Source organism: Salvelinus alpinus, chromosome 31, assembly GCF_045679555.1.
Source record: "Salvelinus alpinus chromosome 31, SLU_Salpinus.1, whole genome shotgun sequence".
NCBI classification, from domain to species: Eukaryota; Metazoa; Chordata; class Actinopteri; order Salmoniformes; family Salmonidae; genus Salvelinus; species Salvelinus alpinus.
This window is the reverse complement of record NC_092116.1, coordinates 32,465,129-32,478,459: the sequence shown is the minus strand read 5'-3', so window position 1 is coordinate 32,478,459 and position 13,331 is coordinate 32,465,129. Positions and strand designations below refer to the sequence as shown.

Genomic DNA, 13,331 nt, shown 5'->3' with positions numbered 1-13,331 from the left:
CTACAGATGCACAATCGAGAGCATCCTGTCGGGCTGTATCACCGCCTGGTACGACAACTGCTCCGCCCACAACCGTAAGGCTCTCCAGAGGGTAGTGAGGTCTGCACAACGCATCACCAGGGGCAAACTACCTGCCCTCCAGGACACCTACACCACCCGATGTCACAGGAAGGCCATAAAGATCATCAAGGACAACAACCACCCGAGCCACTGCCTGTTCACCCCGCTATCATCCAGAAGGCGAGGTCAGTACAGGTGCATCAAAGCAGGGACCGAGAGACTGAAAAACAGCTTCTATCTCAAGGCCATCAGACTGTTAAACAGCCACCACTAACATTTAGTGGCTGCTGCCAACATACTGACTCAACTCCAGCCACTTTAATAATGGGAATTGATGGAAATGTATGTAAAAATGTATCACTAGCCACTTTAAACAATGCCACTTAATATAATGTTTACATACCCTACATTACTCATATGTATATACTGTACTCTATATCATCTACTGCATCTTGCCATCTTTATGTAATACATGTATCACTAGCCACTTTAAACTATGCCACTTAATATAATGTTTATATACCCTACATTACTCATCTCATATGTATATACTGTACTCTATACCATCTACTGCATCTTGCCTATGCCGTTCTGTACCATCACTCATTCATATATCTTTATGTACATATTCTTTATCCCTTTACACTTGTGTGTATAAGGTAGTAGTTGTGGAATTGTTAGGTTAGATTACTCGTTGGTTATTACTGCATTGTCGATACTAGAAGCACAAGCATTTCGCTACACTCGCATTAACATCTACTAACCATGTGTATAGGACAAATACAATTTGATTTGACTACCATATTTGGTAAGAGAGTGAAAAACGCCAAGCGGATGCTTCACATTTATACAACTTCACATTACATCCGGTGAAATATCTGTCTTATTCTTCTATCTGTGGAGAAATATCTCGCTTCACCTCTTTCTCTGAGTACACAATGAGCAGGGGCTGTATTTTGAGGGGAGGGGTGCTGCACACAAAAAATATATATATCTGTGTCTTGGCTACACTGTCCTACGAATGTCCCGCATTTGTGCATTTTAAATGTGGTCACCCTAAGCTGTGATTGATCACAGCTGCCTTTCGCGTCTTCGACTTTCCGAAAAACATCAGCCCACCATTTTGTATTTCCTGTACCGTGTTGCATTAATAAGCGTCGCATGCGACAGAGGACACAAACCCGAGTTTCTACTTCCAGCCAACGGTATTGTCCGTTTTAAAACACACATATGAACAATAACTGATCTCTTCTGTCCTGTGAAATAGGTTTGTGTTACATACCTTCTGTTATTTTTGGTTATTTTCTATGGAGATATCTCGTACTTCTCTTTCTCTTCAGGCGGCTCCACGGACGCTTGACTGGCAACGGATTTGCGCATGCGCGTTCGATTTTCTCATTGGAACAACGTCATAGACCTAACCCAATGAAAACAGAGTAGTTGATTGGAGGAACTTGTACAAGCTATTTTTCACCAGATGGGGGAAACCCTAGCCCAACATCAAATTCACAGAATAATTGACCAAGTTTAACATTATTTATTTATTTAACTACCTTGTTCAGGGGCAGAATGACAGATTTTTACCTTGTCAGCTCGGGGATCCAATTTAGCAAACCTTTACGTTACTGGCCCAACACCCTGTGAAAGCACCTCAATAAATCCTCTACAGGATCGGTGTCCCCCCGCGGGATGGTTGAGCTAACGTAGGCTAATGTGATTAGCATGAGGTTGTAAGTAACAGGAACATTTCCCAGGACATAGGGAAAAATTATTTGGGCAGAAAGCTTAAATTCTTCTTAATCCAACTGCACTGTCCAATTTACAGTAGCTATTACAGTGAAAGAATACCATGCTATTGTTTGAGGAGAGTGCACAATTTTGAACTTCAAAATGTGTTAATTTGATCCAGTCTTTTATTTAACTAGGCAAGTCAGTTAAGAACAAATACTTATTTACAATGACAGCCTAGGAACAGTTAACTGCCGTGTCCGGGGAAATATGACCGATTTTTACCTTGTCAGCTCAGGGATTTGATCTAGCAACCTTTCAATTACTGGCCCAACACTCTAACCACTAGGCTACCTGCCACCCAAGCATTTTGAACAGAATGGTTCATTGGATCAGTCTGAAACTTTGTACATACACTGCTGCCCTCTTGTGGACACAATCGGAATTACAACCAGAGTGATGGCTAAATTTGGGACCTTTCTGTTGCATTTCAAAGATGGTGGTAGAAAGAAAAGGGTTAGGGCAAGACATGCCATATCTCTGTTGCCAGGAGTTATGGCAAATGTCTCATACCACACCCCCTCTGGCCTCAGCCCTTATAGTGGCCACATACCACACCCCCTCCGACCTCAGCCCTTATAGTGGCCACATACCACACCCCCTCTGGCCTCAGCCCTTATAGTGGCCACATACCACACCCCCTCTGGCCTCAGCCCTTATAGTGGCCACATACCACACCCCCTCTGGCCTCAGCCCTTATATTGGCCACATACCACACCCCCTCAGCCATATACCACAAACCCCCAGTGGTGCCTTACTGCTATTATAATCTGGTTACCAACGTAATTATAGCAGTAAAAATAAATGTTTTGTCATACCCGTGGTATACGGTCTGATATACCACAGCTGTCAGCCAATCGGGGCTCGAACTACCCAGTTTATATATATATATTTTTTAATAACCATTTAATGAGACTTGATTGGTAATTGAAAGACAGGATTTCAACAGCAGTGATTTTATTGACACACCTTGCTGTTTCTTGGGATTCACCAAGACCCACAGCTAACGTCTTTCCCTCACTCAACAATCCTGACAACATTTACACACAAGGCCTTAAAAACACACACACAGGCTCTCTCTCTCTCTCTCTCTCTCTCTCACACACACACACACACACACACACACACACACACACACACACACACACACACACACACACACAGGCTCTCTCTCTCACACACACACAGACACACACACCTACAGTAAGCAGTACATTTACTGAACAATAATATAACCTCAACATGTAAAGTATTGGTCCCATGTTTCATGAGCTGAAATATAAGATTCCAGTGTATTTTTTTTCTCTCACAAATGTGTTTACATCCCTGTTAGTGAGCATTTCTCCTTTGCCAAGATAATCCATCTACCTGACAGGTGTTGCATATCAAGAAGCTGATTAAACAGCATGATCATCATTACACAGGTGCACCTTGTGCTGGGGGTCAATAAAAGACCACTCTAAATTGTTTTGTCACACAACACAATGCCACAGATGTCTCAAGTTTTGAAGGAGCCATCAATTGGGATGCTGACTGCAGGAATGTCCACCAGAGCTGTTGCCAGATAATTTAACGTCCATTTCTCTATAATAAGCCTCCTCCAATGTCGTTTTTTGAGAATTTGGCAGTACGTACAACCGGCCTCACAACCGCAGACCACGTGTAACCACGCCAGCCCAGGACCTCCACATCCGGCTTCTTCACCTGAGGGATCATCTGAGACCAGCCACCTGGAAAGCTGATTAAACTGAGGAGTATTTCTGTCTGTAATAAAGCCCTTTTGTGGGGAAAAACAAATTCTGATTGGCTGGGTCTGGCTCCCAAGTGGGTGGGTCTGGCTCCCAAGTGGGTGGGCCTGGCTCCCAAGTGGGTGGGCCTGGCTCCACAGTGGGTGGGCCTGGCTCCACAGTGGCTGGGCCTGGCTCCACAGTGGGTGGGCCTGGCTCCCAAGTGGGTGGGCCTGGCTCCACAGTGGGTGGGCTCCACAGTGGGTGGGCCTGGCTCCACAGTGGCTGGGCCTGGCTCCACAGTGGGTGGGCCTGGCTCCACAGTGGCTGGGCCTGGCTCCACAGTGAGCATGGCTGTGCCCCTGATTAGGGCCTAATTTATTTATTTAAATTGAATGATTTCCGAATATGAACTGTAACTCAGTAAAGTTGTTTACATTGTTTTATGTTGCGTTTATATTTTTGTACAGTATAAATAGTCTCCGCTGAGTCACTGACTGAGAAAAACAACCATCTTAAACACGACAAAAAGAAACAAAAATCCAGCAGACTACTACAACAAAAATGTAAAAGACAAACTAAAGACAAATCAACGAGGCTTGAATAAATCATAAGAGTTATTCTACATTTAAAATATAAAATAAATATACTGTTTTTGTAAAAAATCTCACTCTCTTTGATATACAGTATATTTATATTTAAAAGGAAATAGGTACCAATATGTTGCTTCACTTCATGTCTGTAAAAATTATTAACCTAAAGTAAAACTCCTTCTGTCAGTCGAGAGCTTGTCAATAGAGGCCTTTCAGTCGAGAGCTTGTCAATAGAGGCCTGTCAGTTGAGAGCTTGTCAATAGAGGCCTGTCAGTCGAGAGCTTGTCAATAGAGGCCTTTCAGTTGAGAGCTTGTCAATAGAGGCCTGTCAGTTGAGAGCTTGTCAATAGAGGCCTGTCAGTCGAGAGCTTGTCAATAGAGGCCTGTCAGTCGAGAGCTTGTCAATAGAGGCCTGTCAGTCGAGAGCTTGTCAATAGAGGCCTGTCAGTCGAGAGCTTGTCAATAGAGGCCTGTCAGTCGAGAGCTTGTCAATAGAGGCCTGTCAGTCGAGAACTTGTCAATAGAGGCCTGTCAGTCGAGAGCTTGCCAATAGAGGCCTGTCAGTCGAGAGCTTGCCAATAGAGGCCTGTCAGTTGAGAGCTTGCCAATAGAGGCCTGTCAGTTGAGAGCTTGTCAGTCGAGAGCTTGCCAATAGAGGCCTGTCAGTCGAGAACTTGTCAATAGAGACTTGTCAGTTGAGAGCTTGTCAATAGAGGCCTGTCAGTTGAGAGCTTGTCAATAGAGGCCTGTCAGTTGAGAGCTTGTCAGTCGAGAGCTTGTCAATAGAGGCCTGTCAGTCGAGAGCTTGTCAGTCGAGAGCTTGTCAATAGAGGCCTGTCAGTCGAGAGCTTGTCAATAGAGGCTTGTCAGTTGAGAGCTTGTCAGTTGAGAGCTTGTCAATAGAGGCCTGTCAGTCGAGAGCTTGTCAATAGAGGCCTGTCAGTCGAGAGCTTGTCAATAGAGGCCTGTCAGTCGAGAGCTTGTCAATAGAGGCTTGTCAGTTGAGAGCTTGTCAATAGAGGCCTGTCAGTCGAGAGCTTGTCAATAGAGAGCTTGTCAATAGAGGCCTGTCAGTTGAGAGCTTGTCAGTTGAGAGCTTGTCAATAGAGGCCTGTCAGTTGAGAGCTTGTCAGTTGAGAGCTTGTCAATAGAGGCCTGTCAGTTGAGAGCTTGTCAGTTGAGAGCTTGTCAATAGAGGCCTGTCAGTCGAGAGCTTGTCAATAGAGGCCTGTCAGTTGAGAGCTTGTCAGTTGAGAGCTTGTCAATAGAGGCCTGTCAGTCGAGAGCTTGTCAATAGAGGCCTTTCAGTTGAGAGCTTGTCAATAGAGGCCTGTCAGTCGAGAGCTTGTCAATAGAGGCCTGTCAGTTGAGAGCTTGTCAATAGAGGCCTGTCAGTCGAGAGCTTGTCAATAGAGGCCTGTCAGTCGAGAGCTTGTCAATAGAGGCCTGTCAGTCGAGAGCTTGTCAGTTGAGAGCTTGTCGATTGAGGCCTTGTAATGTTCCGCCCCATTAGAAAACAATGCCTTCTCTATTTAAATATTATTATTATTATTTGTACCCCCCCAAAAAAATCTGTTGAACACATGTAACCAAAGCATGAGGCAAAAATACATGTAAAAGCAACAAGAATGTTTCTGAGAACAGCACACACACGCGCACGCACGCACACACACACACACACACACACACACACACACACACACACACACACACACACACACACACACACACACACACACACACACGAGACCATAGAATCAACAGTATTGTCAACACAACCATTCAGAACTACCAAGAGTAAAGGATTCTGGGGTGGGGGAGTCCAAATCAAATAATCACTGGGGGGGGGGGGGGTCCAAATCAAATAATCACTGGGGAGGGGGTCCAAATCAAATAACCACTGGGGGGGGGGTGAGAAGGAAAGTGGAAAGAGAAAAGAGATGCATAAGTCTCCTTTATGCCCCCCGATCAGTCATTCGTCCCAAAAAGGCACCCTATTCCCTATGTGGTGAACTACTTTTGACCAAGGGAGTAGTGCACTAAGTAGGGAATAGGGTGCCGGTTGGGACTAGGCCCCAGGGCTCCATTCCTCCAGGGTCTCACAGCTCTGTGTTCTTCCCAGGCAGAGCCACCTTTTTCTGGATGTCTTCATCCGACGAGACCCCGTCCCTCTCCACTCTCTCCTTCTCAGCTGATACGGCCTTTCCCTTCCCCTTCTTCTTCTTCTTCTTCACCTTCTCTTTCTTCTTTTTCTTCATCGTCTTCTCTCCTTCCTGCCTGCCGCCCTCACTCCCTCCTCCTCCTCCTCCCTCACTCCCTCCTCCCTCACTCTTCTTTACTACTCCCTTCTTCTTTTTCTTCTTCTTGTCCTCGGCGATGGCTGCCGCGTCTCCCTTCTTCTTAGAGTACTCCTCTTTCAGACAGGCTGGAGAAGAGGAGGAGGATGAAGGAAGAGGATGGGAGGGAGAGAACAAGAGTAATTAAACCAGCATTCTAATAACTAAGACATTCCAAACGATCAAATAAGTTACAATGTGTGTGTGTGTGTGTGTTATCTGTGAGTGTGTGTGTGTGTGTGTGTTATCTGTGAGTGTGTGTGTGTGTGTGTGTGTGTGTGTGTGTGTGTGTGTGTGTGTGTGTTATCTGTGAGTGTGTGTGTTAGTGTGAGTGTGTGTGTGTGTGTGTGTGTGTGTGTGTGTGTGTGTGTTATCTGTGAGTGTGTGTGTGTTATCTGTGAGTGTGTGTGTGTGTGTGTGTGTGTGTGTGTGTTATCTGTGTGTTATCTGTGAGTGTGTGTGTGTGTGTGTGTGTGTGTGTGTGTGTGTGTGTGTGTGTGTGTGTGTTATCTGTGAGTGTGTGTGTTATCTGTGAGTGTGTGTGTGTGTGTGCGTGTGTGTGTGTCTGTGTGTGTGTGTTATCTGTGAGTGTGTGTGTGTGTGTGTGTGTGTGAGTGTTATCTGTGAGTGTGTGTGTGTGTGTGTGTGTGTTATCTGTGAGTGTGTGTGTTATCTGTGAGTGTGTGTGTGCGTGTGTGTGTGTGTGTGTGCGTGTGTGTGTGTGTTATCTGTGAGTGTGCGTGTGTGTGTGTGTGTGTGTGCGTGTGTGTGTTATCTGTGAGTGTGTGTGTTATCTGTGAGTGTGTGTGTGTGTGTGCGTGTGTGTGTGAGTGTTATCTGTGAGTATTACCGGCGTCCTGTCCCTTCAGAACGTGTTTCTCACAGAGGTACGTGGTGAGATCTTCCTCCTGACTGCCTTTGTACCAGTCCTCAATAACCTCCTCATACTTCTCTACCATAACATCACACTGAGACACAGACACATCCAACATTGGAAAGAAAACACAAGACAGTTGATATGTTTGGCAATACCGTTTCTAAAAAAATGGATTAATTCATTAGTCAATTGATTCTCACCTGTTTCTTGAGGTCAGCGACCTCTGCAGATGTTTCGTTCCAAAGTTCATAGGGGATATCCATGACGACCTTTACCCCTTTATGGACCAGGCCATGGAGGGTAGAGAAGGTCTCAGACATACCCTGGGGACAGAGATGGAGACGGAGAGAGGGAGACGGAGACAGAGAGGGAGACGGAGGGGGAGAGAGGGAGAGAGATGGAGACGGAGGGGGAGAGAGACGGAGAGAGGGAGAGAGATGGAGACGGAGGGGGAGAGAGACGGAGAGGGAGAGAGGGGGGAGATGGAGAGAGATGGAGACGGAGGGGGAGAGAGGGGGGAGAGATGGAGACGGAGGGGGAGAGAGACGGAGAGGGAGAGATGGAGACGGGGGGAGAGGGGGGGGAGAGATGGAGACGGGGGGGGGGAGATGGAGACGGAGGGGGGGAGAGATGGGAAAAGGAGGGGGAGAGAGAGAAGAGTGAGGCAGAAAGAGTAGGAGAGATGATCTGTGTCTAGTTAACAACTACTGATGTGTGTTATTATATGTGTGTGTCCTTGTCTTTACTCAGAGAACCTCTGACACACACACACACACGTACTGACCTTGGCAAAGCGGTTGCTGCCCTCTCTCTCCTTGTGTAGGTTGTAGCCAGAGAGCCTCTGACACACATTCTCCACAACCTCAATGAAACGGATGTCTCTACAAAGAGAGAGGGGCAGAGAGAGAGAGAGAGGCAGAGAGAGAGAGAGAGAGAGAGAGGGGGGGGGGCAGAGAGAGAGAGAGAGAGAGAGGGGCAGAGAAAGAGAGAGAGAGGGGCAGAGAGAGAGAGAGAGGGGGCAGAGAGAGAGAGAGGGGCAGAGAGAGAGAGAGAGAGGGGCAGAGAGAGAGAGAGGGGCAGAGAGAGAGAGAGAGGGGCAGAGAGAGAGAGAGAGAGAAAAATGAGAGAAAGGAGGAGGCAAAGAAAAAAAGTAAGGGAGAAAGAGAGGAGGGGGTACAGAGAAAGATTGACGGATGGAGGAAGGGAGAGAGATAAAAGCCATCTTGTTTGAGAAAAAAAAAGATACTCTGTTTAATTTAGTAATTTAGCCTTTTTTTCTAGTGTTCACAAGTCATGACATAATGACAGAACTTCCTATTTATAAAGCCTAGGCCGCCTCCCACAGGAAGGGACCCAGACCAAGTTCCTGTCCCCTGCTACCATAGCAGCCCTGTTATCTCCACAGTAACGGCACAGAGAGGAAATAGACACCGCTCACTCAAGTCAAGCACTTCTACAGTGAAAGCCTCTAAAGCTTGTGAACATATAGGATGTAGGCAGAAGTTAGGCCCAGATCTAGGATCAGGTTAACCTCACCAGACCCCGACCTTTATCATTATGTGTGGAAGACAAAAGGGGGGCAACTCCATTCTACTCCTACAGACGCACTGCATAAATTGCATCCTATTTCCAAAATATAGTGCACTACTTTTGACCAAAAACCCCATAGGGAATAGGGCTCCATTTGGAACACAGTACACTACATTCAGCAATAGAATATTCTGTGACATCAAGCTGTAAATGTGTGATTAAACGTCACTTACGACTTGACATATTTGATTGGCGGAGCTCCCTTGTTGCCGTCAAGGAAACGGTAGTTCCTCTCAATCACTTCCTTGGTTTTGCCCGTTTCCTCAAAGGCAGACTTCATCTCAATACTGACAAACTTACACACTGAGAGGAGACAGAGAGACAGAATATAGACATAATATGACATTTGAAATGTCTTTAATCCTTTGGATCTTTTGTGAGTGTAATGTTTACTGTTCATTTTTTTTTATTGTTTATTTCACTTTTGGTTTATTATCTATTTCACTTGCTTTGGCAATGTAGACATATGTTTCCCGTGTTAATAAAACCCTTTGAATTGAATTGAAAGGGAGTAAATATAAATGGTTATATTTACTTTAGTGTCAGGTGTCTAAAAAGAGGAAATAGTAAACATGATGGTTTCACTTCTGCATCACGCACCCACTGCTACGCTATAACGGGCAAAGACTCAACGGCTCCTACTATTAGGTTATCATGTGTAACAAATGGCAACTCGTTCTGGCTAATAGAATGAATTCAAATGAATGAAATAAGCTCATAGTTAGTTTTAAAATAGTTTACAAATGGAACGAATGAATAGCATTGTTTCAGTCCTTCTCGGGAAAAGACCAAGGCTATCAGGGTATTGTATGCCTACATTTCAGATATAATACAACTAGTTTTAGACAATAAAATACAAGCTCTCTCTCGATTTTGGGTTTCCAAATAGGGGTGAATGAATAGCATTGATTTTGTTCTTGCTCTTCCTACCTTCACATTTATTAGGCAGATGAACCCACTCGTCATCTCCCTCTTTCTTCTCCGCTCCCTCGACCAAAGCGCTCAGCAAAAACACCGTCAGACAAGTAAACAAAACCATTCTGTCTAAATGTTGTTGTTTTCTAGTAAATAAAGAAGTCTACTGTCTATCTAGACCGTTAGATTCGCTTATTTACATCTCGTTCTCAACCTACGGCTTACTGCTGTGAAGAAGGCAACAATAGCTAAGTACTTCTGGGTCACGGACTTTTGGAATCCTTCAGAATAAGAGTCCTGTCCCGTATACTTTGTAAATTAATGATTAAGCTGAAAATGATGGAAAATGTGCACAATTATCAATATATTTTATAATATTTATCATACAAAGAATAATTTAAACTATTTCTATGAGATCTTATGTGATTTTTTAAAATCATATTTTTAAATAGTCAACAGTGTGTTTTGTGTATGTACACCTATCGTTGCCCAAACTTGGTCCAAACATTGACTTCAATACAAAACCTAGGAGGTTCATGGTTCTCACCACCTTCCATAGACTTACACAGTAATTATGACAACTTCCGGAGGACGTCCTCCAACCTATCAGAGCTCTTGCAGCATGAACTGACATGTTGTCCACCCAATCAGAGGATCAGAGAATTAAACTAGTACTGAAAGCTTAAACTACAGCTAGCTAGCACTGCAGTGCATAAAATGTGGTGAGTAGTTGACTCAAAGAGAGAGAAAGACAATAGTTGAACAGTTTTGAACAAATACATGTATTTAAAAATGTATGAGAAGCAAGAGAGAGAGAGAGCTAACTATATTTTCTTTGTGGTTTTTTTTCACTTTCACTTAGCTAGCGAATGCAGCTAGCTAGTTTAGCCTACTCAAACACACAGTTTAAACAGAGAGGTTAGCTATGTTAGCTAGCTGGCTATGGCTATCCATCACTGGAACTCTTCCAAGTCAAGGTAAGCTTTTGGTTTTATTAATTTATTGCCACCGGGGCCTGCCAGTGAAACTGCTAAACTGCTTGCTGCCCTTACACTGTACTGCATGAGTGTAGTGGGTTTACTCACACATTAGTTCTAGTAGCTATGTTGACTAAGACGTTAACTAATATATGGTGACAATAATGTAGCGGTTATGATATGAAGGTTCGGCTTGGAAAAGGTTTCTTCGCCTGATCACAGACAGCTGATGTGTTGTGCAGTGAAGTCCACAAGCGAAGGGAAAAGGTGAGTGGAGGAGAGCGCGTAGATGGGAGAAGGAATTATAAAACAATCAAAGGGATCATGCTGTTTGTATGTGTCTGCTATGAAAGTGAACTTTGTATTCATTCTGCCGATTCTGTTAAAAAAAAAAAATCTTAAACCCGAAGCAAACGGAACGAAACTAGGAGAAACATACGTGAATTTGTCCAATAGAAACTCACGTTTGCAACTGTTGGGCTAATGATTACACTCCAGACCAGCTAGACGCAGGCAAGATTGTGTGTATATATGTTTATCTTTTATATTTATATTTATGTTTAAGTTTATCTCACATAATGTAAAAATACGCATCAAGGTGTCTGTAATAGAATACATGTGGCAAAAACAAGTGTAGACATTCATAAATACATTTATATTGCTTCCAAATAATTTGGTACAATGGCGGAGGAATACCAAGATGGCGGCACGGTGGCTTCAACATAGCGCCCCCCTAACAGTCATCTGGTGTTTATATAAATCATTGGTATATAACCGTGGATTACAACTCACCTGAAATGAACGCATCTTGCGACGGTGAGACAACCGCCATCCGCCAGCTCACCACCCAGAAGAGGAGGGTGGGGGGGGGGGGGGGGTTGCCAAGAGTGTGCAAAGCTGTCATCAAGGCAAAGGGTGGCTACTTTGAAGAATCTCAAATATAAAGTATATTTTGATTTGTTTAACACTTTTTTGGTTACTACATGATTCCATATGTGTTATTTCATAGTTTTGATGTCTTCACTATTATTCTACAATGTAGAAAATAGTAAAAAAAAAAAAAAAAAAAACCTTGAATGAGTAGGTGTGTCCAAACTTTTGACTGGTACTGTATATAGTGTATATTATCAGATGGGCCAGGGCTTCAGCCCAGGCAAGGCCCTGCATTTATCTGACCCTGCCTACTTGTACACATTAAAAGTCCAGCAACATGACCTTTGACCTATCTTTTTGTTCAGAGTCAGCTGTTTCGTACAGATAATTCTGTACGTTGAAATCCATCCAAAATGAAAAAGGTACTGCATTTCATCTGCTAGGCTTTAAGAGGCTGTAGAATGAGCAGCGACGCTCGCCTGGGTGTAAACTCTGTGGATTTGGGAACTAGAAGTGCTCCTGAGTAGAATGAACACCCCCCCCCCCCCCCCCCCCTTAATGGGACACAACGTACAGACAATTGTGTGCAGTGCAATATGTATGTCCCATATGAAAAACGTGCTGAACATCAAGCAATACCAATGGGCTAATTAACAATGGGATTTTTAAAATTATTTTCTAAAGTTGATTATAATTATTAATTTTATAGTGTATTATAGGTATTATATTGTATTATCGTGTATTATAACAATTATTATTAATACAGGCATTATAAATAATGTTCTGTTATTTTATTACTGTTGTTACCATGACAACTAGTAATCGTTACTAGTAATCATTACTTTTAATCAAATCAAATCAAATTTTATTAGTCACATACACATGGTTAGCAGATGTTAATGCGAGTGTAGCGAAATGCTTGTGCTTCTAGTTCCGACAATGCAGTAATAACCAACAGTAATCTAACCTAACAATTCCACACTACTACCTTACACACACACACAAGTGTAAAGGGATAAAGAATATGTACATAAAGATATATGAATGAGTGGTGGTACAGAACGGCATGGCAGATGCAGTAGATGGTATAGAGTACGGTATATACGTATGAGCTGAGTACTGTAGGGTATGTAAACATAAAGTGGCATAGTTTAAAGTGGCTAGTGGTACATGTATTGCATAAAGATGGCAAGATGCAGTAGATGATATAGAGTACAGTATATACATATGAGATGGGTAATGTAGGGTATGTAAACATTGTATTAAGTGGCATTGCTTAAAGTGGCTAGTGGTACATTTTTACATAATTTCCATCAATTCCCATTTTTAAAGTGGCTGGAGTTGAGTCCGTATGTTGGCAGCGGCCGCTAAATGTTAGTGGTGGCTGTTTAACAGTCTGATGGCCTTGAGATAGAAGCTGTTTTTCAGTCTCTCGGTCCCTGCTTTGATGCACCTGTACTGACCTCGCCTTCTGGATGATAGCGGGGTGAACAGGCAGTGGCTTGGGTGGTTGTTGTCCTTGATGATCTTTATGGCCTTCCTGTGACATCGGGTGGTGTAGGTGTCCTGGAGGGCAGGTAGTTTGCCCCTGGTGA

General features: G+C 43.7%; 2 protein-coding genes across 3 annotated transcripts in view; both read right to left on the bottom strand.

Moving 5' to 3' along the window:
- LOC139561709 (zinc finger protein 638-like) overlaps positions 1-1,455 on the bottom strand; it is a 46,374-nt gene extending 44,919 nt beyond the window's left edge. Inside the window, exon 1 of one of the 2 annotated variants that reach the window (XM_071378965.1) lies at positions 1,343-1,455. The gene's annotated coding sequence lies outside the window, so the exon portion shown is untranslated. The remainder of the gene's footprint in view (positions 1-1,342) is intronic. The other variant, XM_071378964.1, reaches the window with a different exon arrangement.
- A 4,663-nt stretch (positions 1,456-6,118) lies between these two features.
- LOC139561814 (protein canopy homolog 3-like) lies at positions 6,119-10,173 on the bottom strand. The gene is made up of 6 exons (XM_071379110.1): positions 9,902-10,173; positions 9,145-9,274; positions 8,166-8,262; positions 7,582-7,704; positions 7,355-7,472; positions 6,119-6,593 (listed from the first exon to the last, which is right to left on the bottom strand). Exons 1-6 carry the CDS (start codon positions 10,008-10,010, stop codon positions 6,268-6,270), a joined length of 903 nt encoding a protein of 300 aa, XP_071235211.1. The 5' UTR covers positions 10,011-10,173; the 3' UTR covers positions 6,119-6,267.
- Between the last annotated feature and the right edge of the window lie 3,158 nt (positions 10,174-13,331).